We start from the raw sequence: 26005 nt of genomic DNA, 5'->3' as shown, positions 1-26005 counted from the left end.
TGGCTTTTCTCAGAGAGGTTAATAAACCAGGGAGCATACAAGCATACAATTACATTGGTAGAAGAGTTCGAGGAAATTTTGGGAACCTTTACTAATCTGGCCAATGCAAGTCTGGACATCACTGCCCTGAGAAAGGTGTGATATGCTAAGAGACTCATTCCAAAGACACTCCAATGACTACTGCTAAAATCTCCAAACCGAAAGGGCGAGAGTGACAATGGTTGGGCTTCATTGCAACAGTGCAGGAGGTCAGAGTGGGATGAAGAATTAAAGTGACAGGCAACAGGAAGATCAGGGTCACCCATCACACATTCGAGGAACAGTACCTCATTTCCCATATGGGCACGTGGCACCTCCTGGACTTAATAATGAATTCTCCATTTGCAGGTAACTTGATTTCTATCTGTATCAGTCACCCATCTGTGACAATGGCTCACCTTGTTTGGTGTTTTTTGCCCTTCTTTATTTTCCTGTTCCCTCTGGGAGTGGAGGCCACCCCAGCCTGACCTGCCAGGCGTTACTTCCTGCTCAACATTACGCCGCTCCCACGTTCTTTAGTCTGTGTTCTCACTCTCAAACTGCCACTGACCAGATAACCTTGTTTACAGCTTCTCCCCATGTCACGCCATTTTTTGCTCTATCAGAGTCACCCTGGCCCCCACTCTCCTTGCAGTTTTTGCTTTCTCTCCTTCCCAGGTCTGAGGAATCTGAAACATTAACTCTGTTCTCTTGCCACAGGTGCGACCTGACCTGCTGAATATTTCTAGCGTTTTCAGTTTTTACTTTGGAAAATCAGGGAACAGAGTAGAGCTTTGTCGGGTTAGGATTCTGGAAGAGAATTGGCAGTGCATTCTACAAGTAAATTTTTTTTTTTTTTAAAACAGATACCATAAGTTTTATGAATGCATTGGATGCATTGTAGTTGTTAACTGTACAGAAGAGATTGGTAGCTCTTTTCATGCCTGATGTGCCAGGTTTATGACCCATTACGCAGTATTCAACTACATGACTGTCATATTGCACCCATAACTCTTTCTCACCTTCAATTCCTGATCCTGCTGTTTAAATTCCTCATCTTCATCAGAGTCACAGTCTGGGAATTGATAGATTTTGATCCCATAGGATTTGATTTCTTCACGGATCTGTAGATAAGATGTTAGAATGACATTACGTTGGTGTCAAATGGCCAAAATGGTGTCAAATGGCAGTTGGCAAATGAAGTAAAGACGATTTTTGTTCTCTCGACCAAACCACAATAATAACAGATCTAGGGGCTCACAATGTTCACGCAAAATGTGCCCAGTTTCTGTCTTTATTATCGGAAGCTAAATAGAATTACCACTGTGGGTTTTAAGTAGCCTGAAAGCATCGTTGACATTTCCTATAACTATGATGCATTATCAGTAGTGATTACCAATAGCTCACTGCATCGAGGGAAAGGCAACAGCACTCTAAGCTCCATAACCATAATCGTAATGGCAGCTTTAACGATTTTTTAACAATACTGGTGAAAATCTTTACTCTGATGTGTAGCGACATTGTTTATGCAAAATGTGGAAGAAGGAACACTTATATTTACACAGTACCACTTCAGGAACACTTTTTAGTCACAACAAATTATTATGAAGCACATTGCATTAGCTAATACTGGGGAGTGCAGCTACTAAATTCAGTACAACGACATTGTATTAACGATTTTGATCGTGGCAAGAAAGGAAAGGAGTTTATCATTACATCAGCTATTGGTTTTAAAGTCCGATCCAAATGATCAACAACACTAAACAACACTCCCTTTTCAATACGTTGGAGCAGAACCATCAATTACACTTTCAAGTTCAGGAGTGCAGTTTTAGTCCTGGGCAGTTTAGTTTAGTTTCGTTTATTATTGTTACGTGTACTGAGGTATAGTGAAAAGCTTTTGTTTGTGTGCTATCCAGTCAGAGAAAGCTGTACATGAATACAATCAAACCATCCACAGCGCACAGATAAAGGGTAAAGGGCACAACATTCACTGCAAGATATAACATAGAACATTGTTCTTATAACCCACTTTAACCCAATATGATGCAAGAATAATAAGTTCTCCAATCTGCAGACTAGTGTTTCTTCAAAGATGCGGAGCGAGCAACCTGTTGTTTTAACATTTCACGTTCCACCATTTAAAAATTGCCAATCCAAACCGTCTAGGGATTTCACAGAATTGGCAATTAATAGTAACCAACCTATGGAGAAAAATGCCCTTCCTAAACACAGATTGCACTTCAGCAAACACAATCACACCCGACAGCCCTCAGGACTTGACCCAGAGTCTCGGGTAATCAAGGACAATTATAAGGACTACAAACACTTTGGACTGAACTCCAGGCCCTAGCAGATGGAACCATAGAGTCTTACAGTATGGAATTGGGCTCTTCAGCCCAACCTTCCCATGCCGAATAGCATACCCCATCACTGCTAGTCCTACCCGCCTGCGTTTGGCCTATATATCCCTCTAAATCTATCCTAAAGCCTGCTCCAGAAACACACACAGTGAGTGTTACTGCAAAGTGGCCACCAAGTTGGAGTTTGTGACCTAAAATAGAAAATTACTGAAATGATCAAGTAGATCATTCTCTGAAGGTGAAAGGACAGGTGGAGGTTTGTGGCATCATACCCAAAGAAAGGTCTGAGCAAATGCTGAGCGACTGCTATGCAATCGCGATCAATAATCAAATATTGCGGCCTCGAGGAATATATGCATCAAGGGTTGGCAACACCATCGTAAACCTACGATCATCTGCTCAGAAGCAAGGCAGCTACTGCCTAAAGCAGGCCGATTCCTGAAACACATTTGTAACCAGGGGGACCTTCTCTCAAGTAGTTGACTATGGAGAAATCTAAAACTGAGTCTTTTCCAACGATGGATGAAATTATCGCAGATAAACGACCTGTAGGTGTAAACAAATGTGGCGACTAATGTGAACCATCAAATTACCTTTGACTTCATTTTGGTAACCTCTGCGGGAGTCAGTGTGTCAGCTTTGGCAAGGATTGGAACAATGTTCACCTTGTTGTGCACAGCTTTCATAAATTCCACATCCAATGGACGTAACCTTCAAAACCAAACACAGCTCAATCAAAAGAAAAACTCAGAGTAGACTGTGAGTGCTTGGTAAGAAGTAGAATGAAAATCTACCACAATATGGATTAGAGTGTCCAAACCTCTTCATAACATAGAGGTTGTCTGCACCCTTTTCTGGCATTAACACTGGTGATAGGGATGAAATCTCAATCCATTTCTCTTCAAGGTTCTGACCTCGGAAAGTAGCTCTGCAAGGGGCCACATCACAACCTGCTCTTCAGTTAAAGGGAACTAGCGGAAAGACACGAGCGCAAAGAGAACCCACCCAATTGTTGGGGAGGGGGATGGAGGAACGTGTCCAAGCTCCTTGCTCAGAGGGCACGTGGCAGGAAGTAACCAGGGAGTTATTCGTCAGGGCACAAATGGCCTTGTTAACGCCTGCAGGTATGAGAGTCTGGCATCAGAGTCCAATGACCCTTCCAGATGCGAATGCAAAAGTCAGAATTATCAAAAATGGAAGCTGCGGCACTTTGCATGAAGAACTTGTCTCAACTTTGATAATGGAGCAATTGGCAGCAAGCATGCTGCATATGGCCGATTACAGCAAGATCCTGAGGCAAGGTGTCTTTGTGTGAGTGTGACTTCTAATGCTGGAAAGAATTTGCTCGTTTCCCAGATATCTTTCGCCATTTTTCCCCGTCTTTTTCATCAGCTGAATATGGGACCATTTTTTAAATTTGTAACAGGATTTCTTCTGCTAGTTCCCTCAATGAATGCTGCCCAACCTGCTGAGTTCTTCCTGTAGTTTATTTATTTTCTTTTGATTTCAGCATCTTGTGTCTTCATTTAATGATGACACCTGGTTTTCAATTCTCCTCTCCTTCCATTTAAGCCACTTTTAGTTGAAAAAAAAACTGGTCACCTCTTTTCCCATTTAAAAAAAAAAGTCTCATTCCACACAGATTGTCCAGAGTCCTAGGCCAGTAACATATTATGTTGGCTCTCCAATGCTTTTGTGCTCTTTCAATAATATGGAGATCCCAGACACGGCAACCAATAATCCCCACCCTCATCAAACCTCAACCATTTCCCCCACAATGCACATACACCACATTCATCGCCAGATCTCTCCCTGCTTCACCCATCCCCCCACTTCACCTCAGAGATGGCTCCCCATAAATGTGCATATACCCGCACATCCCTGCATTTATATACAGCCCATCTGCAGACAAATCCCTCACTCCCACAGACATTCTACCACCATACTTACAAGCAACTGGTTGCACAAATCAACCATTCAATGAAGGAAACAACTCCACTGTTAGGATTGTAATGTCAAACGCTCCATTGGTGCTTCAGGCAAAGGCAGCCCATATCAGGGTCTGCCACAGCAGACGCAAGGGACTCATGTCATGCCCAAAGCTTGGCTGGTGTAGTGCAGCCCCTTCTCAAGGAGGTTGAAACAACTGAAGCCCAGGGCAAAAGAACAGCTGAGGTGTCCAGACTCCAGTAGTATGCTGCAATAATTCAGACATCAAGGCAACGTTCTGATATTAAAGCAGCTTTCGCGTACACAACTACAGAAAACAAACCACTCAAAATACCGTTCTCCAAGTAATGGTGTTTGACTGGGTCAACCATTAGTGTAGAGGTTAGTAGTCCACCTGGAGTGCATGTTTCGTTGAAGTAAATATTTAATAAAAACATAAGGAATTGGAGGGTTCAGCCATTTGGCCCATCACACCTGTTCCATCATACAGTAAGACCATGGCTGATCCTCTACCCTTTACTGCATGGTCCAAGTTTCCCTTATTCCTTTAATTACAAAAAATAGGATGAGAATGATGCTTGATGTCCAATGCAGGTGGCTCGTTTTATCCAATGCAGTGCCGTTTATCTAATGCAGCAGTTTTATTTGCTGCCTTTGTAAGTGTAAGGAGAAGACATGTGATGTGGATCGATGAGTATCTTGGGCCCTTGGTTGCAGCTATCCCAAAGGAAGCTTTCAAATGGAAAAATGTTTCACCAGCTGTGATCACACCCACTCCATATGAAGTCGATTGTGCACAGTAAATCAATGCAAACATTGGTCAATTAAAACATTGATCATAGTCCTTAATGGTTAGAGTTGATATTGATTTGGAGTAAGTATTCACTGGGCACTGAAGGTGCTTCCTAATGGCCATTACTTGACTTGGGACATTGATGGATCCCACAGGTACTTTGAGGTTGCTGCCTCCATGACTTGGTAATACGCACATTTTATTGTATTCTTAACCCAACCTGTTGAAAGACCAAGAGTACAGGAAGCAACTGCTGACAGATTGTGGAAGGATGTCCATAACACAAGGTGTTATCCAGCGGAGGCTGGATTGTACATTCATTTGTGGGGACATTGCGGACAGGCATCTAGAACCATTGCTTACTGTGACCAAGAGACAGCTCAATGAGCATTAATTTATTACGTGGGTTGTCCTTGCTCAGGTGGAGGGGTTTTTGAGGGGCACGAGCTGAAACTGAACCCTGGTTTAGCCCTCTCAGTGCTCTGGGCTGGGAGGCCTCAATTGTCACAGAATTGTGAGGGATCTTCAGTAGCTTCTGCTTGTGTAGATAATGGATTGGGAGGTGGCCATAACTCGTGGCACATAGAAGAGTACACCCCAGCTACCTCTGTAATGGGCCAGGACCATGGGCTACCTCTAGGTCCAGTCTCATCCTTATCCATAACCATCGTAAAATGTTCGGAAATATGATCAATGTTCCCAAAAAGCTCTCCTCCTGAAACTCCTATCCCCTGGTTAAGCTCATTTCCCAATACAAAGTCTAGCATGACCTCTTCACTGATTAGACTATTTATAAACTATTTCACAAAACCCTCTTGGATGCAAATAATACATTCTGCCCTAAGTCAATATTTTGGAAATTAAAGTCACCCACTACAACAACTGCTACTTTTACATCTTTACCCGAAATACGTACATATCTGTTCCTCCATCTCCCTGTGGCTTTTGGCAGACCTGTAGTACGATCCCATTATAGTAATTGCATATTTCTTATCTCTGAGCTCTAACTATATCACCTCACTGGATGAGCCTCCATGATGTCCTCTCTAATGGCGCTGTGGCATTCTCTCTGGTCAGTAGTGTAACTCCCTCATCTTCCCATCGCTTATGAAACATTTAAACCCTGCAACATTGAGCCACCAAAATCCTGCCTTTCTCTCAGCCAAGTCTCTGTAATGGTTACAACATTGTCATTCCTTGCACTAGTCCAAGCTCTAAGTTCATCTGCCTTCCCTCTCCTCTGACTCTGTCTGAAGGAGGATCTCGAACAGGAACGTCACCTATTCCTTATCTCCAGAGATGCTGCCCGACCCACTGTTACTCCAGCATTTTGTGTCTATTTTACCTGTAATATGCCTTGCATTGAAATAAGTACACTTCAGTCCCAACATGATCATTAACCTGTCCTTCCTTTCAGACTTCCTTGACCTAACTTCTACCTTGTCCTTAATGCCTCACATTATATAGCTAAATACATTTGATACCTATTCTGGTAGTTCTTACAGACACTCAAAAAAGCATAATTACCTGTAACTTGCAGTCTTAATCAACCAGTCAGTTGGAAAATGGACTCTCTAGTTGAGAAAGGGTGGGCGTCACAGAAAATGTGCTCTTTTGTGTTGTCTGCAAGGACTCCCAGATCAGGTATCAAACATGTTGGCTATTTCAATATGCTTTTATATCCATTGAGATTAGGAGCCTATAAAACCAGCCATTCTGTACTCTGAACTGACAGAGACAGTGCAACATAAGTTTTGGGTGTAAAGATGGGAGCTGTAACTGTGCAGCAGCTTGCTGAATTTCAGAGCAACAAGCTGATTGAGACACCAATACATGGTCTATTGTGAAAACCTTTCCGCTTACCCATGTCCAAAAGGAGAGATGAAGTAAAGGCAGCAGTGAACTCTATTGTCTACAATGTTTTTCCTGTTCAGGCCACTCTCATCACGGAAGTATTGCTCAAACTGTTGGTCCAGGTAATCCGCAACTGGTTTCCAACTAAGAAGAAATGCAAACAAGTCATTTTACAAATGCTATGCTGGACAATCTCACAGACATGTATTTTGTAACGTGGGAGGCGATAGATAACACCAACAGTTCTGTGTATTGGGGATGAAGTGATGTTAACAACCATGCTGTTTTGGGAGCATCTCTGGTGTCACTTGTGGAAGGTAAAAGGCAACTAGTATTCTTTTACAGGGAGAAGACATCAGTAGGATGAGATGACTAGGATGGTGAAGATCTTAGCTCTTTGTCATGTTACACAGGATCAGGCCAAGCTCATGGAAAGTTGAAAACATCAAGAGCAACTTACTAAAATGAAGGGGTGATGTTATGGAAGATTGATATTTATAATAACCTTCGAAACATGAATCTATTTTATGTGAAAGGATTTGCCAACCAGAATGCAAGTGTGAAAGATGACAAGTCATGTGAAAGGTGTATCATAGACACAAGTCCCATGAGATTGATAATCATCTACTGTGGGACAAAGCAACATCATTTGGTTGGGGCTGGTACCAGTGACAGCCAAAAATGAACACGACTATATTAAAAACTCAGCAAAATGTGCCTTTTTATCTCTGAATGTTTACTTGTGTTCAAGAGGACAAAACAGAATTGAATCTCATATCATTTTAGCCCAACACACAGCCAATTTGCCTATCACTCTTGCCTTCTTACAGGAGAAGCGCACTGGTTTTGTGCTTGACACAGGCTCTGTAAACCATCCCCTCCCCATCTCCACCCTTAATGTTGTTTGCTCCAATCTCCTCCGCAGAAGTAAAACGAGTCCAATGTTCTCACACTGACTCGCTCTCTAGTTTCCATTTTCATTTGAATTATTTATTACCAGGTATTGCAAAGCACTGAGATCAGCAGGTCCTGGCTTTAGATCCCAGGTGGAATTTTTTCCAAAAGGCCTTTCAAATTTGAGAACCAGAGGGCATAGGTTTAAGGTGAAGGGGAAAAGATTTAATAGGAATCCGAGGGGTAACTTTTTTTACGCAGCGGGTGGTGGGCATATGGGACAAGCTGCTGAAGGATACTTCAGGCAAGGACGATCGCAATGATTAAGAAGCAATTAGACAGGTACGTGGATAGGACAGGTTTAGAGAGACATGGGTCAAACTCAGGCAAGTGGGACCAGTGTAGATGGGACATGTTGGTAGGTGTGGGCAAGTTGGGCTGAAGGACCTGTTTCCACGCTGTATGACTATAAATCAGGAGATGTGAGAATGTGAGAGAGGCAAACTCGACACACTGGTTCATATTAGCAGCTCGCCTGATGTGGAATTTGAGTTTTTATCTCCTCACCTCAATGCTATCATTATTTACTTAGTGTATGAGTGAGGGGAATGTTTGAAACGTTGGGTCAGAGTACCCCCCCCCACCCTCCCCCCTCCGCTGCATGCATTGGTTCTTGCTGGGGCACAGTTCTGCAGGCTCTGGTTCATTTCCAAATTGCTCTTTTTACCCTACTCCTTTTCATGGTTTCCCAGCAATATTACACCAGCATGAAAGAGATTGCAGTGAAGACTGATTGGATTCTCAAACAAATGTCTACATGTGTGCACTTTGTTCAGGAGCAATGGCCATTTCGTTTTAGTTCGGAGATACAGCGTGGAAACAGACCCTTCAGCCCACCAAGTTCAGCGATCCATGTACATTAACACAATCCTGCACGCACTAGAGACAATTTACAATGATACCAAGCCAATTAACCTACAAACCTGTACATCTTTGGAGTGTGGGAGGAAACCAGAGCATCCGGAACGAACCCACGCAGGACAAGGGTAGAATGTACGAACTCCATACAGTCAAGCACCTGTAGTCAGGATTAATCCCGGGTCTCTGGCGCTGTAAGGCAGCAACTCTACTGCTGTGACACTATATTCCTCTCTCCACCAAGGCTGCCAAGAGTAACCACATTCCCCTCATAGCTCAGTGCGGTCCAGCAACCGAACACAGACCCTCCCTTTCATGCAGTCAGCAGTCGAACTAGTGTTACTTAATCTAACAAGGATACTTAAATTGACGTTTAAATCTTCAGCAGCCACTTCTACATACCATTCTTGGTTATTGACCGCATCACCAAATCCTGGTGTATCCACAATTGTGAGCCGAAGACGGATCCCTTTTTCCTCAATTTCCACCGAATGCTTGGTGATTTCAACAGTCTGTGTGATTCTCTCTGGACAAAAATGAAGGCTGCATTAATGCGGCTGGTGAACCGTTAAATTCAATGACATTTTTGTCATTAGCCATATCCCTGTCGTTAGTCCCTTGATGGACTCAAAGTGCTGGAGTGACTCTGCAGGTCAGGCAGCATCTCTGGAAACATGGATAGGTGACGTTTTGGGCCAAGACATCATCTATCCATGTTCTCCAGAGATGCAGCCTGACCTGCTGAGTTACTCCAGCACTTTGTGTCCTTTTGTATATTGACCAACATCCGCACTTCTTTGTTTCGAAGTTATTCCCTTGATCTTTGTTAGATTTGAGGTAGTCACTAAACTCTTTTTCATTCCTCTATTGCTAATATAGTTGCACATACCGGATCCGTCCAGAATAATGACAATGTCATATTGAATTAGTGCTAATCTTTGCCAGAGGCCAATGGATATTGAGAAATTAAAATGGAAAGTCTTGTTCCATAAAGGAATTTTCCTCAGTTTGTAACATAGAATTAGGCAGCATGGACAAAGATTTATTCGACACCCGAGCCTATCCAAGAAATCTTGACATTGACACTGTGCTCAAGACAGCTACTGGTTTCAAAAGTAATACTACAGTGCGAGTGTGATTGAAAAATAACAGATGTCCACAATATTTCCTGTTTCTACACTTTCTTGGGAATTACTAGAAAAAATTCTAAAGAAAAGATTTATGCTCAGTTGGAAAGGCAGGGACTGATTCGGAGAAGTCAGCTTGGTTTCCTGCAGTGGAGATCATCCATATACCAAAACTCTCGTTTGTTTGTTTGTTTGTTTGTTCCTGAACTACAACCAGAATGGTACATGATACCGTGACAATTTTAGGCCCATCTTACTCACCGTCGTCCTTTTGGTGCTAATGGAAGAAATTTCATTGAAATCGGTGTGGGAAGGGGAGGGTGCTGCACCAATGCAGGAGAGGTTTGGGCCCAATGGGTCCACTTGGTCTAGTTTCTCATAAATTTGATGGAGCCTTTAGAGAGGAGCTATGTAAATTGACGCAATCAGGGCCGTAAACATGGATTACATGGACCTTAGCAAGGCCTTTGAAAAGGTCCCACATTGTAGGCTCGTACGCAAGGTTAAAGCGCATGGGATCCAAGGTGTGTTGACAAACTGGATCCAAATTTGGCTTTGCAATAGGAGGTAGATGATATTGCTTGAGGGGTGGTTTTCTGACTGGAAATCTGTAACCAGTAGCGCAGGGATTAGCTCTGCTATTTGTCTGGTTAGTCATATTGGTATATGACTTGAATGAAAATGTAGGTAGTCTGATTGGAAAATTTACCGATGATATCAAAATTAGTGGAGTCGTAGATAGCAAAGAACGTTGTCTAAGGATACACAGGTCAGCTGGAAAGTCGGGCAAAATGGTGCTGGGTAAAATTTAATCCAGCCAAGTGTGAGTTAATGCATTCTTGGATGTCAAATATTGGCAGGACATACACAGTAATTGAAGAGATCTTGATGTACTAAAGAGACTTCGAGGGGCTGGTTCCTAGCTCCCAGAAAGTGTTGACACAGATGCATAGGGTAGTGAAGAATACCTGCCTTTGTAAGCTGAGGCATTGAGTAGAAGAGACGGTACGCCATGCTGCAACTGTACAAAACACTGGTTAGGCTGCCCTTGGAGTGCTGTGTACAGTTCTAGTTGCTGCACTACAGGAAGGATGTGGTAACAGAAGAGATTCACCATGATGTTGCCGGGAATGGTGGGCTTTAGCTACAGGGAGGGATTGCTTTATTCTCACTGGAGAATCGGACACTGAGGGGTAACTCAATAGAGATTTATAACATTTTGAGTGGCATAGATAGGGCATAGTCTTTTTCCCCAGGGTATGGATGGCTAAAATTAGAGGGAATAGGTTTAAGGTGAGAGCAAAGACTTTTCAAGGAGATCCGAGGGGTAGATTTTTCCACAGAGGCTGGTGGGTAAAAGGAACAAACTGCCAAAGGAGGTAGTAGAGGCAGTTACAATTACAATGTTTAAAAGTCACCTGCACCACTACTTGGATATGGAGTAAAGGGTTACGAGATTAAATGTAGGCAAATGGGTTTAGTGTAGATAGGGACTAACATTGGCATGGCATAGTTAGGCTGGGTTAGGCCAAATGACCTATTTCAATGCTATTCAGCTCCACGAACCTATGATTTATAACTGACATTTGCCAAAGCTGTTGATTTTACTAAATACTAACTTTTCCATCCCCATTGATTCTCGAATACAAACTTTAATCAAACTGGTTCCAGAAACAACAGCTGGTGCAGCCCAACACTAACCTTCTGTGTCGAGGAAATCCTTTGCCTTGTACAAGTCAGTGAGGAAAAGGCTGTTGACCAGGGTTGATTTCCCAAGGCCCGATTCTCCTGCAATGAAGCAAAATGTAGGTGGATCAGACGTACATTCATTTAGGACCAATGATACAGTTGTAAACTAGCTCAGGCCATTCCCGAATCACAAGCACCCGATTTATGTACATCCTTACTAATGAACAATCTCCCATAATATTAAATTCACAAGTCTGACATAAGCACATACATTTGTTCTGATCACGGCAACACTAGTTTCCTCCCCATCTTTCTCCACTTTTAGTAATTGCTCGTTCTCGTTATTCTTATGTGATTTCCATGCCATTCATTACAATACCCTCCCATGGATGAATGATTACCCCATCACTGTCTTGAGAGCAGTCAGTGTTACCGTCGAAGAAGAACTGAAGGCGCTATCGTGTATGAAGGTAGACAAAGCTCCAGGGCCTGATCAGATATATCCGAGGACATTGTGGGAAACTAAGGAGGAAATTGCGGGAACCCTGGTTAAAATTTACGTGTCGTCTTTAAATACAGGAGAGGTGCCGGAAGATTGGAGGGTGGCAAATGTTGTGCCTCTATTCAAGAAGGGCTGCATGGAAAATGCTGGGAACTATAGGCCGGTGAACTTAACATCTGTAGTTGGAAAGTTACCAGAGAGTATTCTGAGGGATAGGTTATACAGGGATTTGGATGGGCAAGGTTGATTAGAGATAGTCAGCATGGATTTGTACGTGGGAGGTTGTGTCTCACAAATCTGATTGAGTTTTTTGAAGATGTGACCAAAAAGGTCGATGAGGGCAGAGCTGTAGATGTTGTATACATGGATTTCAGTAAGGCATTTGGCAAGGTTCCCTATGGTAGGCTGCTCTGGAAGGTTAGATCGCATGGGATCCAAGGAGAGATAGCCAAATGGATAGAAAATTGGCTTCATGGAAGGAAGCAGTGGGTGATGGTGGAAGGTTGCTTCTCGGACTGGAGGCCTGTGACTAGTGGTGTGCATCAGGGTTCAGTGCTGGGCCCGTTACTGTTTGTCATCTACATCAATGATTTGGATGAGAAAATACAGGGCAAGATTAGCAAGTTTGCTGATAATACAAAAGTGGGTGGTTTTGCGGATTGTGAAGGTGGTTGTGAAAAATTGCAGCAGGATCTTGATCGATTGGCCAGGTGGGCTAAGGAATGGTTAATGGAATTTAATACAGAGAAGTGTCAGGTCCCCCACAATTAAAATGTGGACTACGGAAATGACAGAGACCCTGCATTTGGAAAAAATAAGATTTGCCTTAATCGACAAACCTGAGTTATTTTTAAAAATATGGTCTCCATTTATTGAATTTTTAGAAAAGTAAATGGGTTTGGCACAGGACTAAAATAATTTTTTTTAATTAAAAGTTGAAACTTGAGTTAGGGGTTGGATGTACAACTGTGGTTATTGTCTCCCGGATCTACTCCCTTTAATTTTTATAGTTAGATCCTTTTTTTTCTTCTTTTTTTAACCCTCTTATTCTCTCTCCCCAAGTTTATAGTTTTTTTTATTTTTACTTTCTCTCTTCAAAAATTTAAAAATTGAAACTATGTAAGAACTCTGTAACAAATGTGTTTTTTTATTTCTATTTGTACATATGCTTTTCAAAAATTAAAAAAAAAGAAAAAAAAAAGAGAAGTGTGAGGTGTTGCATTTTGGGACATCTAACAAGGGCAGGACCTACACAGTGAATGGTAGGCCTCTGGGAAATGTTGTAGAGCAGAGGAACTTAGGAGTGCAGCTACATGGTTCCTTGAAGGTCGAGTCGCAGGTACATACGGTGGACTAGAGGGTCTGAGTTATAAGGAGTGGATAAGTAGGTTGGGTCTCTATTCCTTGGAGCGCAGGAAGATAAGGGGTGATCTTATAGAGGTGTATAAAATCATGAGAGGAATAGATCAGGTAGATGCACAGAATCTCTTGCCCAGAGTAGGGGAATCGAAGACCAGAGGACATCAGTTCAAGGTGAAGGGGAAAAGATTTTATAGGAATATGAGGAGTAACTTTTTCACACAAAGGATGGTGGGTGTATGGAACAAGCTGCCAGTTGAGGCTGGGACTATCCCAACGTTTAAGAAACAGTTAGACAGGTACATGGATAGGACAAGTTTGGAAGGATATGGACGAAACGCAGGCAGGTGGGACTAGTGTTGCTGCGATATTTTGGCCAATTGCGGAGTGAGGGGGTATGGGGAGAAGGCAGGAACGGGGTACTGATTGAGAGTGATCAGCCATGATCGCATTGAATGGCGGTGCTGGCTCGAAGGGCTGAATGGCCTACTCCTGCACCTATTGTCTATTGTCTATTGTCTATTGTGGGCAAGTTAGGCCAAACGACCTGTTTCCCCCACTGTATCACTCTATAACTCAGTTGAATTATTTTGTCTAGTTTAGTTTAGAGATACAGCACGGAAACAGACCCTTCGACCAGCGGTCCCCGCACATTAACACTACCCTACGCACACTAGGGACAATATTACATTTATATCGAGCCAATGAACCTACAAACCTGTATGCCTTTGGAGTGTGGGAGAAAAATGAAAATGTGGGAGAATTAAATTAATACCCAATGATTATAGGTTGAATGATTGCAGGTTAAAGTACCTGGGTAGGGAGGGTTTGGGTGGGAAGCGATGAGTAAACCAAGGAGTTGCAGAGAGAGTAGTCACTAAAGCGGAAAGAGATGCAGATGGGAAGATGCGACTGCTGGTGGGGTACTGATTGAGAATGATCAGCCATGATCACATTGAATGGCGGCGCTGGCTCGAAGGGCTGAATGGCCTACACCTGCACCTATTGTCTATTGTCTAACTTAAAGGTGGAAGAAATATCAGAAAATAATGTGTTGAATGTGGCTGGTAGGGTGAAAGATGAGAACCAGGAATACTCTGCCCTTGGGGGGGGGGGGGAGGGGGGTGGAGGGGGAGGGGGGAGGGGGGTGGGATGGGGGGGAGGGGGGAGGGGGGGAGGGGGGGAGGGGGGTGGGGGGGAGGGGGGGGGAAGAAGCAGGAGTGATTACAGGAAACAGAGACATGGGTGTGGGCTCCATCAGGGAAAAAAAACACAAAATATGTTGTCTCAGATGTCCTTGAGTGGAAACCTTCATCTTGGAAGCAGATGTGGCAGACATGGAGAAATTGAGGGCAAGGGAGAGGGTGGGAAGAGGTGTAGTGAAGGTAGCTGTGGGAGTCAGTGAGTTGTAGTAGATAGTCTATCCCCTGTAGACGGGACAGAGAGATCAAGAAAGCAGAGAGGGATGTCAGAGATAGTCCAAGTGAATTTGCCGGGAGAGTGGATGTTAGCGCTGAAGGTGATGAAGTCAACGAGTTCTGCACAGGTGCGGCAGGCAGACCGATGCCATGGTCAATGTGGCAGAGAAGGAATGGGGAATGGTGCCAGCTTACGTATGGAACAAATTATTTTACCTGCCACCAAGAGTGTGAAATCAAACCCTTTCTTGACGGACTTGCGATGGACCTGGTTGGGTAACGTCGCAAAGCCAACATACTCTTTCTCCTGGTCCTGTGGAAGTAAGTGAGAGTTTGCTCACCAAGTCCCGTGTTAAATCGGTCCATCATTAAAAAAAAAGTGCTGTTTAACATCCAGTCATCCATTTGTCCCCACAGTGCTGTTGATTCTCCTGTAGCCAAAACCTTTGCTTGACCTTCATTCCTTTTTCCACCCTCCTCACTTCCCACACTTTAACAATATCATAATTTTCACGGTTCTTTAGGATTTTAATCCTTTAATGCATTTTTCAAACTTCCTTTTTCTGCTTTTGATCCCCCACCCCCCATTTGCTTTTAAATGGGGTTCTTTCTTCCTGTGCTGATTTCCCTGTTGGACCCTGAATTGTCTTGTCGTATGGGGTCCATTTATTCCCATACTCCCACACACTGCATGGCCATTTCCACACTTTCACTGAGATATTCCCAATCCCAGTTTCAGTCCTTTCCTGGCTTCCTGAATCACATCTGCCGTTCATTGTACTCAGTTTACCTTTTACTCTCCTCTTCCTACACTTCACTCTGCTGTTATTTTCCCTTTCTTCATTATCACAAGCACTTCAAAAACCTGAATTAGTCGAAGCTTCTGTTGTCTCTTCACCCATTAACATGCTTGACCATATTACATGCATGAAGAACCTCCATTTTTAAAACTCCCACTTTATTTTCAAAACCCCTCATTAACCCTTTCCTCCCCATCTCTAACATTCTCCAACCCTGAAATGGCAGAGGCTCCTGCAATTCTAGTCTCTTGATCATTCCCAAGCTTATTTCCTCTACTATTGCATGGCTGCTTTCAGTTTCCATAGCCCTCATCTTTACAATTCCAATAATATCTCCATTGCTCTGGTCTGCATCGGGACAATGAGCTTATGGTGTCTTGCCCTTATATCTCTCTACAGTGCCGTGTCAAACCTAGATAACATCTCTACTTTAAAGATGGGCTGAAAATCATGCTTTTCCCATTTTTGCTTTGCTTTCCATTTATCGTTGGTTTCTCAGTGTTTTTTTTAAAGAAAAGCATCATACATGTTTTGTTCTCTCTTTATTCAGTTGTCAAGTCACATTTTCAGTGACTTGGTCAGCAGCATAATGGAGACAGATAGGCCTGAAGGCAGTGCATACAGAACAAAAGCTGCATCACTCCAGGCCCATGCAACCTCCTTCTATCCTCTTCCCATGAAGTTTAAGATATCTTAAGCACAGATAAAAATAAATGGTCTATACTTACGCAGGGATGAAGGCACAGAGAAAGCTCAAGCAAAGAAAACGTGGTCAGCATTGCATGTTTAAATAAATACCACAAAGTGAGATAATCCCATTATGGTTATTTATAAAGGTAAATACAATTTATAATAGTTATATTGCAATCATCATCCTGTAATATTATTCTGTCAAAAATACCACATATCTATGAGGTTTGGGCACAGAACTGAGGGCATGATTTTGCGTTTGCAATCTTCCACATGCCAATCAATGCAAGCTTAAATATATAAATGAAAGAAACAAAAAAAATTAAGACAGGAGTGGTCCATGTGTCCCCTTGAACTTATTCCAAAAATCAACAAAATCATGGCTACTCCGATTTTTGAACTCAGCCTCCCTGAACCCATAACCCTGGAATCCCACGTAGCCCAAAAATGTCTGCCATGAATATACTTAAGCACTCACTATCTGGGGTGGCAACTTCCAAAGATTCACGACTTCAAAGTAGAAGTACTTCCATAATCCCGTGACTATGCCACTTGGTTCTAGACTGGGTGCGGTTGGGAAGTGCATGTGGGGAGATCCGAGGTATTGTAGAGGACTGAAGACCAATTGTGACAGTCAGTCAGTCAGTCAGTCAGTCACACAATCACTGTGGATGAGAAGATTAACCTGCAACTTTCCTCAAAATACCAGACCAATAAAGGATGGCATCTAAAGTTAACACTGAAACACAGCTCAGCCATCTAATGTTTGAGGGTCTTTATACATCACCAGTGAACATATCCTATGGTTTCAGTGCATGTGCATCACATACTCAGAGGGGATTTGATAAATTCTCTGATACACTACACACAGTACACATGTACACACTATACACACACACACAAAGCACCACACTGTGTTTAGTGATTTGGTTTTAGATAAAATTCACTCATAGAGTCATAGAGTGATACAGTGTGTAAACAGATCCTTCGGCCCAACTTGCCCACACTGGCCAACATGTCCCAGCTGCACCAGTCTCACCTGCCTGCGTTTATTCCATATCCCTCCAAACTTGTCCTATCCATGTACATGTCTAACTGTTTCTTATGTTCTTATATTTATCATTATCATTATTATGTTCTTATGTACGCCTGGTACATGCAACCCCTAGAAATTAACAAGAGTATTTTAATACATTTATCAACGTACGTTAATAGTGCCTTCCCATCACAGTTTATTATCATCACATCCTTGTTGTTTACATTCGCACACCAATTCTGTATGACTGTTAGCACCAAGCCTTTGTGTCAATGATCTGTGTCAAGAAACTGGTTCACCTTATTTGCTGCACTAAACATTGGTGCACACAGACCACATGGTAACTTGCATTCCACTCAGAAACATACTGCTTGTACGTATTCAGAGACCAATAGAGACACACACACACAAGCAACATTCACATTCTCCTCCCCCACATCCTGACCCTCACTATCCTCGCCATTCCACCTCCTCATCCCCCCCACCTGGACGTAATGTCCACAAAGGTACAGTGGTGGAACGTTTGATTTAATGTCCTTCCCTTCAGCTACTGTGAGTGAGTGAGTGAGAAATAAGAGGGAGGCCACCTGAATGGGAGAGGAATGTTCAAGTCCATCTCCTCACGAGGCTGAAGAAAATGACCTTACGTGGGCAGATGGGCCACTGAAGCTCAACCACCTCAGAGATTGATGCCATCTGAAATGTGCTAGGCATGCTCACTCAAAATGTTTCATTGCAATTACAACATCAGACAGGCATCTTCACACCACTGTGTGCTGCAGTAATACTTATTATGAAGCTGGTTGAGGTGTGAATTGCATGTGCAACGTTATACTCTTTTGTCCTTGCAGGACATGATGTCTGGATATTCTTCTCTACATGTGCAAGTGGTTGTGTGATCATTAGAATTCTTTCCTGCCTGCAGCCAGACACTTTCAACATGTTCAACCTCAGGGGGAATGAGCTGCCAGCAATATTCTTTGGCTGGCACTGCCTGGATGGGGAGATTGTGGGGGAGGGGAATAAGAACTATCCTCTACTTTCCTGACATCTTGTGCCAACAGGAAATGTACCAGGGTTGCTCAGCATGAGCAAACAACCGGAGCCATGCAAGCAGCAGAATTACAGTGGAAATCACCACTAAAAGAGATTCTGGAGCCTTGGTAGTCTGGGGCCTCTCTGTAGCATCGCCCAATAGATGCTGCACAACATGGCCACCAGAATGCAGATTCAGGAGGGAGTGCAGCCAGGAGACCCAGAAGATGAACATCAGGAGGCACAAGCAGACTCAAGCAGTCCAACAAGCAAACCAACTAAAGGAAGCCGCAGCAAGTCACCAACAAGCTGAGCTCCCAGAAGTGGAGAGGAGGTAGGCACTGATCACGCAGGCAGTAAAGGAACCTTTGATACACGATTACAAACATAGAATAATACAGCACGAGACCAGCTCCTTCAGTACACAATATCCATGCCAAACATGAGGCCATTAAACTATTAATCTCTTCCTGCACGTTCCATGTTCCTCCATTCCTTGCATTTCTATGTGCCCATCAGAAAGCTTTTAAATGTCACTATCATATCTACCTCTGCCATTACTATTGACAGCATCTGCCAGGAACCCACTATTCTACATAAAAATAGTGACATGCACATCTTCTTTAAACTTTGCCACTCTCAACTTAAAGCTATGCCCCATAATGCTTTAAATTTTGACCCTGAGGAAAAAGGTTCTGATTGTTTACCTTATCTACACCTCTCATAATGTTATATGCCATCAGGCCTCTCTCAACTGACAATGTTCCAGAGAAAACAATCCAAGTTTGTCCAAACTCTCCTCATAACTAATACCCTCAAATTCAAATAGCAATCTGGTAAACCTCTTCTACACCCTCTCCATTAGCCTTCACACCCTTCCTGTAATGGGTCAATCAGACAGCACACAATACTCTAAATGCGGCCTAACTAAAGTCCTACAAATCTGCAACATGACTTCCTGACACTTATATTCAATGTCCTGACCAATGAAATTAAACCCAATAGCCTCCTTTACCACTGAAATTGTGTTGCCACTTTCAAGGAGCGATGGACTTGTAACCCCAAATGCCCCTGTATATCAATGCTGTTAAGGGTCTTGCCATATTCTTAAGAGCCTTAACATTCACCAATGCAGACAAAGTGAGTTTCTCAATGCTTCAATCCTTAATGCCAACATGGTTAATCAATGATTACTATGAACACCCTGACAATACTTTATAATCCCTTACACCTTATTTATAGCTGGCTGGTTGTAACACATCAGTGAATGAATTCCCTGATCCAATTACTAAAATGACTCACTACAACTGCTTTCACTGGCTTCCAGCTCACTCTGCTTTTGCTTGAATGAATGCAGATTCTCACACCTGGAGAAGATTTGGTCACCTCCTGCCAGGACTTTCCAATTGTGACCTGAGGAATCTCCAGTCCCATCCTGGCAATGTGGACTTGGCTCTGCATTTCATAAGTTCATAGGTTATAAGAGCAGAATTAGGCCATTCGGCTACTAATCAAGTCTACTCTGCCATTCAGTCATGGCTGATCTATCTTTCTCTCTCAACCCCATAACACCTGATATATCTTACTGACGACAATGGCCAGTCCTCTATTGCTAAATCAGGGACCATCTCCCTCTCCCTTGAAGCCATTGTCTTTCCCACAGCAGCCAAATCTGATGCTGCTGCTTTACTGCCAACAGGACTATGCTTTTAAGGGCTGGTGCCCTTCTCTGTTTGCTGCACTACAAGGCATGGAGAGGTGCACAAGAATGAATGAGATCCAATCAAGAAATGTTTCTGGAGTATCATATATCATATCATATATCTACAGCCGGAAACAGGCCTTTTCGGCCCTCCAAGTCCGTGCCGCCCAGTGATCCCCGTACATCAACACTATCCTACACCCACTAGGGACAATTTTTACATTTACCCAGCCAATTAACCTACATACCTGTACGTCTTTGGAGTGTGGGAGGAAACCGAAGATCTCGGAGAAAACCCACGCAGGTCACGGGGAGAACGTACAAACTCCTTACAGAGTAAACACACCAATTTATTTTCTGAAGTGTTTTGGCTATTATCACCATGTTTGTTTAAAAGGAATATCGAAAAGTGACTTGGCCATAAATGCAGCACTGTCTTTGTGTACCGAAAAAAATAACAGAATCCAATTTCTAGATAAACATCTTTCAGATCGGAGGAATATATCACACTGGTCAGACAACTGGTGGTGTTGTTGTTTAAAGAGTAATGTTTCATTTAGCATGGCGGTTGATGTAACATGCCACGGTTTAACTAGTCCAGGCTATACCTGTTGATCGCCGAGGATGTTTTTTAAATAAAAAGGATTACCCTACATTTTAGACAATAGACAATAGGTGCAGGAGTAGGCCATTCTGCCCTTCGAGCCAGAACCGCACACAAGCCAGTGTGCTTTAAGTAAGATGCCAGAAAAAGTAGCATACCAGAGGACTGGGAGAAATTCAGAGTCCAGCAGAGGAGGACAAAGGGCTTAATTAGGAAAGGGAAAATAGATTATGAGGGAAAACTGGCAAGGAACATAAAAACAGGCTGCAAAAGCTTTTATAGATATGTCAAGAGGAAAAGATTAGTTAAGGCAAATGTAGGTCCCTTGCAGTCGGAAACAGGTGAATTGATCATAGGGAACAAGGAGATGGCAGACCAATTGAACAAATACTTTGGTTCTGTCTTCACTAAGGAAGACATAAACCGTCTGCCGGAAATAGCGGGGGACCGGGGGTCTAATGAGATGGAGGAACTGAGGGAAATCCAGGTTAGTCGGGAAGTGGTGTTAGGTAAATTAAATGGATTAAAGGCAGATAAATCCCCAGGGCCAGATAGGCTGCATCCCAGAGTGCTTAAGGAAGTAGCCTCAGAAATAGTGGATGCATTAGTGATAATTTTTCAAAACTCTTTAAATTCTGGAGTAGTTCCTGAGGACTGGAGGGTAGCTAATGTAACCCCACTTTTTAAAAAGGGAGGGAGAGAGAAAACGGGGAATTATAGACCAGTTAGCCTAACATCGGTAGTGGGGAAAATGCTAGAGTCAGTTATTAAAGATGTGATAGCATTACATTTGTAAAGTGGTGATATCATCGGACAAAGTCAGCATGGATTTACCAAAGGCAAATCATGTCTGACGAATCTTATAGAATTTTTCGAGGATGTAACTAGTAGAGTGGATAAGGGAGAACCAGTCGATGTGTTATATCTGGACTTTCAGAAGGCCTTCGACAAGGTCCCACATAGGAGATTGGTGTATAAACTTAAAGCACACGGTATTGAGGGTTCAGTGTTGAGGTGGATAGAAAATTGGTTGGTGGACAGGAAGCAAAGAGTAGGAATAAACGGGTCCTTTTCGGAATGGCAGGCAGTGACTAGTGGGGTACCGCAAGGCTCAGTGCTGGGACCCCAGTTATTTACAGTGTATATTAATGATTTGGACGAGGGAATTGAATGCAACATCTCTAAGTTTGCGGATGACACGAAGCTGGGTGGCAGTGTTAGCTGCGAGGAGGATGCTAGGAGGCTGCAGAGTGACTTGGATAGATAGGCGAGTGGGCAAATGCATGGCAGATGCAATATAATGTGGATAAATGTGAGGTTATCCACTTTGGCGGCAAGAACAGGAAAGCAGAGTATTACCTGCATGGTGACCGATTGGGAGAAGGGGAGATGCAACGGGACCTGGGTGTCATGGTGCACCAGTCATTGAAAGCAAGCATGCAGGTGCAGCAGGCAGTGAAGAAAGCGAATGGTATGTTGGCATTCATAGCAAGAGGATTTGAGTTTAGGAGCAGGGAGGTTCTGCTGCAGTTGTACAGGGCCTTGGTGAGACCGCACCTGGAGTGTTGTGTGCAGTTTTGGTCTCCTAACCTGAGGAAATACGTTCTTGCCTTAGAGGGAGTACAGAGAAGGTTCACCAGATTGATCCCTGGGATGGCGGGACTTACATATGAGGAAAGACTGGATAGACTGGGCTTGTACTCGCTGGAATTTAGAAGACTGAGGGGGGATCTTATAGAAACATATAAAATTCTTAAGGGGTTGGAGAGGCTAGATGCGGGAAGATTGTTCCCGATGTTGGGGGAGTCCAGAACCAGGGGTCACAGCTTAAGGATAAGAGGGAAGTCTTTTAGGACCGAGATGAGAAAACATTTCTTCACACAGAGTGGTGAGTCTGTGGAATTCTCTGCCACAGAAGGTAGTTGAGGCCAGTTCATTGGCTATATTTAAGAGGGAGTTAGATGTGGCCCTTTTTGCTAAAGGGATCAGGGGGTATGGAGAGAAGGCAGGTACAGGCTACTGAGCTGAATGATCAGCCATGATCATATTGAATGGCGGTGCAGGCTCGAAGGGCCGAATGGCCTACTCCTGCACCTATTTTCTATGTTTCTATGCTATTAATCATCCTTGCGAAACATTGCAAAGTGATATTGGATTGCCCCAACACAAAAATCATGCACAGCAATTGCAGAGAACCCATAGTCAATGCATGGATTTCAATGGGACAGGTGTCATTTGAATAGTAGCTCTTTCAGTTGAAATACTACCATCATTATTATTATTATTGTGCATATATTCAGAATGGAAGCATCTAATTCTTGATGATTTAGTTTTGTTAGAGTAGTCTGCCCTCTCTTCGTTTCCTTCCCACTGGAGCGACGTAATGAGAACCACAACATTTTCACCAGGGAATCACATAACAACATTTAAAATATCTTGCATGTGAACTCAAGCACTTAGTGTATGTGGCCTCAGATCTCACATTACCCATCTGTATGGCACAAGAAGAAGTAATCTGTTCGGCCTTGTTGATGTTATTTCTTTTGCGGTGTTATGGTGTGGCTCAGAAGAAATGACAGGAGGATATATTATGATCACATCACCATTCGTATCAAATCAAGAAATATATTTATATCCCAGAAAGGAATGCTTATTATTGCAACATTTAGAATTGCGTTACCATTAATTACCAAGAAACTCAACTGCTTGATACTGAAATTTCTAGCATCGCGGAATAACATCACTACTACTGCGCATGTTACTGTTAATGTGCAAGCATTTCTAGGGATAGATTTTAGAGTTCTGAAGTATGCATTAATAAAGTGAAGCAGTTACCTCAAACTCTCCAAAATTTTAAAAACACAACAGCAATTATAAAATAATATATAATCAAATTTTGCATTTTGGAGCAATTTGCCAGGTCATGGATCAACCGTCCACACCTAGACTTGAGGGTTGACACTTCCTCCATGGATTAATTGAGTTAATCACGGCTAGAACTTTTTGATCTTTTAACATTACCTCAGAGGAGTCATACGGGTCCGATTTTCCAAACGGACTCTTTGGCCTGTATGTGGAGTTTTGTGACATCGTCTCAACGGTAACTAGAAGGCCATCGGACTGTTGCGTTTGGAATGGCTGTTGCCAGAACTGATCTCTCTCTACATCTGACGTTCCTGGTGAACTTGAACTCAACTTTTCCGATAATCCCAATCCAGGTTTGATCTCCAAGTTTTCCTGGTATATTACATTTATTGGAGAATTCTCTTGGATAACACACACAGGGGGGAACTTTTCACTGCCATTCTCCTTCATTATCCATTCTACTTCAGAGTCATCGGAGTCTTCCTTCAGAAAATGTGCAAGCTAGCGAGGAAGATGGATGCAACCATGATCACAGGATGACCAGGGGTTATGAGCAAAAAAAAAGAGAAAAGCATATTGTGAAAGGATGAAAGAAAAGAAAATCTTACACAGAACCAAAGTCATTAAATAAACAGTACGAAAAGGGAATACCAAAAAGTAAATTGGTTTAACCTCAACCAAATAATGATTTGCCATGAATCTTGACTAAAGTGCCCCTCCAATCAAAGTGTCTATAAACATCACATTCACCGCTATTGTTAAATGAAGGACAACATGCATAGTTGTCTATCTGGAGTGACACCAGGCTATTTACCATACCATTCTATTACACTGAAGTAGAAATCGTTCTCTATTAATAAATTGTTCATAAATGTAAACTTATAAAACCATGATCCTAAACTTCATATTATAATGCTTACATGTCTCAAGATATAAAATCGCCTTTAATTAACCCCAAAGATTGATGCAATTGTGGTTACGCTTCTGAACGTATAGTAAGCAATTTCCCGGAAGGCACCTTTAAAGTTTCAGTATCAATCATTGGAACACTTCTCCACATAGTTGGTACCAATCACCATCAGTGAAACATTAACGTAGGCACAAGTGGTCCGTGGTCATTTCCAGAATGCGGAATTAATTGATGTCAGGGAGCAGTAGTTAGGTTTCACTGCTGAGCTCAGCTGAGACATGAAAAATATGACCACCTGGCTTCCTGTTTCTTACAGCAAGAATATCAGGAAATGCTTCCACATGGTCATGGTAATTAAATTGTACACCCCTAGATTAGTGGAAATCCTTATATTTATTACTAAGCTAATAGGATGCTGCTGCAATGCGATGAAGAGAGAACCAAATGGAAACATTCCAGATAGATGAATTAAAATGAGCTCTACGGCTTTTTGTCATTCATTATTAATGACGTTGTGGTGTTGTGTGAAAGAATGTGTATGTGGTCAGGTGAGGAATGCTTGCAGCATGTTTACAATATATGGCCCACTTGCCTGCCAAAGTTCACGGTTTATCACATTGACTTAAAGCACTGAAGTGAAGTTGGGTGACTTCAGCAGCATAAAGGACTCAACTAGGAAAATACCATTAATTTTCCATCAATTATGCATACTAATGGCCCCATATAGCTTTATGAACTAACAAACTAACTCCAGCTGTGGTGTAAGTAAGTACTTCTCACCATGATAACTTCAGTAGCTGCAACTCCTACTTATAAAGCCACTCTCGGGTTTCATTAGAATTCCAACCACAGTCACAATTCAGATTTTAACCCTCGGAATAGAAATTCCAATGAGGTGTGAGCCGAGGAAAGGTTTGTCAGTCATTCTGTGGAATATCCGAGGGAGGCCAAGAGTATAAATGGGTTCAAAATTATTTGATTTCTGAAATAGGCTTCCCAAGGCCAATTGCCAATGTCGTTGGCATGAGGGGAAACTTCCCTTGCCACCCTGGAAAAGAAGCAGCCTTGCGTAACAGATTTAAAACATTGAGGTTGTAAGTGAAAAAAATAATTTAGATCATGTTTTTTGCTGCAATATTGTTCGGAATGGAAAGAAAGCAAACAATAGGGTAATATACTCATTAGAATTAATAGGAGGTTGTTTGGCCCATTGCAGTGTAATCCCATCTATCCCATTCTCCCTTTCCTTGTTTCTCTATAGTTCTTACAGCTTATTCTCTTGCAAACACCCAGCAATTCCTCTTTTGGACCTTCTGCCATTTACCTACCCTGGGGTAATTTGAAATAGCCAATTCTACAGGCATGGGTTCTGGATCTTGGAGAAAACGCAAGCATTTAACAGAAACCCTTGTCGTCTAAGGAAGAAAGTGCAAACTCATAAAGACAGCACCCGAGGTCAGAATCGAACATTGGAGAAA

General features: G+C 42.7%; 1 protein-coding gene across 12 annotated transcripts in view; it reads right to left on the bottom strand.

Moving 5' to 3' along the window:
• LOC144606440 (septin-4-like) overlaps window positions 1-26005 on the bottom strand; it is a 74379-nt gene that overhangs the window by 16451 nt on the left and 31923 nt on the right. For 4 of the 12 annotated variants that reach the window (XM_078422519.1, XM_078422523.1, XM_078422522.1 and 1 more), the window contains 7 exons: window positions 23774-24118; window positions 15102-15198; window positions 11619-11705; window positions 9193-9316; window positions 6988-7122; window positions 2975-3092; window positions 1041-1142 (listed from right to left, as the gene is read on the bottom strand). In XM_078422519.1, the coding sequence (XP_078278645.1) occupies window positions 1041-1142; window positions 2975-3092; window positions 6988-7122; window positions 9193-9316; window positions 11619-11705; window positions 15102-15198; window positions 23774-24118 (1008 nt within the window). Of the gene's footprint in view, window positions 1-1040; window positions 1143-2974; window positions 3093-6987; window positions 7123-9192; window positions 9317-11618; window positions 11706-15101; window positions 15199-16413; window positions 16438-23773; window positions 24119-26005 lie in introns of all 12 variants that reach the window. The other 8 variants (XM_078422525.1, XM_078422528.1, XM_078422530.1 and 5 more) reach the window with 5 other exon arrangements.

Source organism: Rhinoraja longicauda, chromosome 26 (assembly GCF_053455715.1).
Source record: "Rhinoraja longicauda isolate Sanriku21f chromosome 26, sRhiLon1.1, whole genome shotgun sequence".
Classification (NCBI taxonomy): domain Eukaryota; kingdom Metazoa; phylum Chordata; class Chondrichthyes; order Rajiformes; family Arhynchobatidae; genus Rhinoraja; species Rhinoraja longicauda.
Note: the sequence above shows the minus strand (reverse complement) of the source record. Positions and strands in the feature narration are given on the sequence as shown.